This window comes from Sinocyclocheilus anshuiensis, unplaced genomic scaffold (genome assembly GCF_001515605.1).
Source record: "Sinocyclocheilus anshuiensis isolate Anshui unplaced genomic scaffold, SAMN03320099.WGS_v1.1 scaffold1826, whole genome shotgun sequence".
Taxonomy (NCBI): Eukaryota; Metazoa; Chordata; class Actinopteri; order Cypriniformes; family Cyprinidae; genus Sinocyclocheilus; species Sinocyclocheilus anshuiensis.
The window spans coordinates 158,183-161,633 of record NW_015542582.1 but is presented as its reverse complement, the minus strand read 5'-3'; the positions used below and the strand labels follow the sequence as shown (position 1 = coordinate 161,633).

The following is a 3,451-nucleotide window of genomic DNA, read 5'->3' as shown; positions in this document are numbered from 1 at the left end:
ATTATGTAGGGAAATTATTATTGTAGTAACAAAAACATCTCTGTGTGGCTCTGGGCCTTGATGAATCTTCTTCGTTTGACGAGCAGAGAAAGGCAGCGCCGCATTTCGCCAGCTAATTAAGTGCCGCAGTCTCATTACGGCTTGCACTTTATCAGACATCGACAGCTCGAGGCCCCCGTGGTCATCGTCCGCTGTAGACCAGCTCCGAAGCACTCGTATGCACCTCAAGAGGCATGGCGCATCTCCTCGTTTCCCGCCCTGTTGTCGTAGAGCGATAACTTCCTGTCCTTTAGCCTCGGGACAAGTGCACAAGAGTCATTATCTCGCCGACTCTTTCCCCGCACGTTCTCTTTTGTTTATCCATCGGCCTTGTCCTCGGAGGAGCTCCACTTTCCCACTCCCGGCTGATGCTCCTGGCATATTAAATATTCTCTGGCTGTCCTTTCCGTGCTTCTGTTGGCGTAGCACGGCTTTATTTGCAAGGTCTCTGTATTTCCCTGCATCTCAGGAGGTCAGTGATTGCTGCTAGTTCTCGTCGTTACCAGGGAGATGGTTTGCAGAGAGAGGGAGGCGTAAATACTGTAGAGGAATGCCGACAATTGGAGGAGGTGATGTGCGACAGTTACCCATCTGTTGAATTGTACATTATGATGAATTGCGTGTGCCTAGAACATTATTGATGCCCCTCTGCCAACACATCAAACTTGAAATGCAAATGAGCGGTAACTACAGAACGGGGCGAGTGCCCGGCGCGCTTCAAGGACACGCTCATTACCGTAGCGATGCTTGTCGAGAGCGAATGCCAATCACTCTCGTCTCCGGTTTGCCGTGGCGTGGCGGGGCGGAGGCCGCGGTGGCTCACGCAGAGCAACATCTGCTTCCACCCTTCCTCCGAAATCACCCGGATAAAACTCAGGATCGTTATTTGCATTTTGAATTGACGGGAAGGGCAGGTATCCCAGTAGCATCTCTTATCAGTGATTATGACACTGGCGTGCTAACGGTGATTCAACAGCAATTTCACAGCCCAGAGAGCTCGGAATAATTGTCTTTTTCCGAGTGATTGAGTTGAGCTCTGCGAGTGTTGATTTCCACCTCCTCGCATCGGCTAAACTGATATGAACCTGTGGCGGGAGCGTTCTTTTATACCCACTTATAATCCCAGTATTGTGCGGGTCACAGGGAAAGTTAAAACTGGGTTGTTCATTCTGTAGATCAGTGGGAAACTGGATGGTACTGTTCCCTGAGCATTTATCTCCCAAAAAACATGTAAAATGGTTTTATCCTTACAAAAATCACTGTGCTTTTATAGCTATTTCATGGTAATTGTAATTTTAAGGCACTTCAAAGAATGCAGTGGTTTTATTTTTTGTATTACCATCATGGTAATATCCAGGGTATATTTTTAAGATAATGTCATGCATTGCAAAAGGCATGAAAACCAGTGGCATTTTAGCCACATTCTACTGTCAAACTACTCTGGGTTTAAATGTCATGAGTGCATTTTGTTTTTCTCACAATCCTTAAAGAGAAAAAGGGATTAAAAAAATCATTATAATTGTATGTTTTGACTTGAAACAAAGTTAGCTACAACGAAATATTCTGTAAGCACAGGATTATATCTGCATTAAGTAGTTATGACTAAAAACAGCCTTTGCATCATCAAATGTTCAGAATAGCATTTTTCTGTATGAAGCATGTATTATGTGTATGTTTTGTGTTTGGTATACACACAAAGCTCTCTGCTGAATAATGTATCCCATAATGCAATGTGCTTGACTTAACCTTCCATTCCCAGCGTGGTGAAGGGCCTTGAGGTAATTTTTTCCCCCTACATTATTCAATACTCATTCAATCAGTATATCAGCTAAACTTGAGTTTAACGTGCAGCATAATTAGTGGATATAACAGTGTATATAAAATGTAAATGCAAAATTTAAATGAACCCTTGAATGGCCTTTAAAAGCATAGTTCAAACTAAAATGTACTCTTCCTTTCATTGTAATTTTGAATGTCATTTCAGTATGCATTTCTTTCCTCTGCAGAAAAAAATGTCTTGTTTTTCTTATGAAAAAAAAAAAAAAAATTTTAGGCAAATTATCTCTTTAAATGGAATAATTTCCATTAATCAGCACAGATTTTGTCCCAATATCTACGGATAAATCATTCTGTATGTATGTCAGCCTACCACTAAATATAATGTTAACTTGAAAATACTTTAGTAAACTAAATGTATAAGACGTTTATCATTCCATATTGGATATTATTTCACACACTATTGGGCACCTTGATATCAATTTAACATCAAATATTAGTCAAGACTTGATCAAGATACTGTAACATCATTTTAAATTCAGTTTGGGTGGCAATTTCTTCCGCTGGTAATTGGGTGAAAATTGTGTGCTGGTTTCGTCTGGCCAGAGAAGATGGATAGAGTTTTGGTTCTTTCTACATACAATTTTCATATTTAATACTGTAAAGCTGCGTTCACACAATCTGTATTGTAAAAAGCGATATATAAATAAGGTTGGAAGTTAATCCCACACCTGAAATTGGTTTAAGAAATACATCAAATGCATCTCCTTCCCTATTTATGGTATTAAATGAATATTTTGATATCAATTTTGAAAGATATAGGCCAATATGTTTGTCGTTCAATTTACATCAATCAACTTTTGACGTAAATTTGATTTGCATATTTGACCTGTTTTTTGACATCAATTTTAATGTCAATTTAATTGCCCACTATTTATAAAATGGGCAGTATTCAGTATGTGTATAGTAGGCACCAGTTGTGCGCAATCAAAAATACGGGAAAAAAAAACACAACACGAAGTTATTATTCTAATTCTGCGGTCAGAAATATTATACTTGTTGATTACTTAAATATAACCGTCTGCATTCAAAGTCATAAGTTAAATTTACCTCAGAAACATTTTAAAATGTAATTTTACCTCACCCCACGACGACCGTTGACCGGCTCGCTGTGAACTTCCTCCGCCACCGAACTTCCTCCTCGCGCTGTTCCCTCCGCCGTATCGGTTAGATCCGGGTAGTTTCTCTTCGCGGAGACTCAAATCGCATCAGTGGGCGACTGCAAACACACGCAGCCTCATCTCAGCCGCTGTCATCAGGGACAAAAGCCACCAGCAAACACTCACCACACCTGGATCTCTTAAAGCCGTATATTTCCACCTGATGAGAGAGAGTGTTTTGCAGGGAGCAGTGATGGGCGCGTTTGGAGTGATTCTGAGGAGTTTACATTGTATGGGACTCTACATCCAACTTAGTGCCAGTCTCAGACAAGCTGGAAGCGACGACGTGGAGAACCATTTATCCAACAACGGTAAGATGTGTGGGCTCGATCCGGTTCTGTACTTGTGAACGGGTTTGTGGTTCGTTAACGGCTGTCATTTGAAGCCGAACTGCGCGCGAGCGGCACAATGATGGA

General features: G+C 41.1%; 1 protein-coding gene across 1 annotated transcript in view; it reads left to right on the top strand.

Moving 5' to 3' along the window:
- The first annotated feature begins 3,209 nt into the window (after nt 1-3,209).
- Nucleotides 3,210-3,451, top strand: part of LOC107694420 (V-set and transmembrane domain-containing protein 2-like protein) — a 61,431-nt gene continuing 61,189 nt past the window's right edge. The window contains exon 1 of the mRNA XM_016494109.1: nt 3,210-3,346. Coding sequence (XP_016349595.1) covers nt 3,229-3,346 — 118 coding nt within the window. The 5' untranslated portion in view covers nt 3,210-3,228. The remainder of the gene's footprint in view (nt 3,347-3,451) is intronic.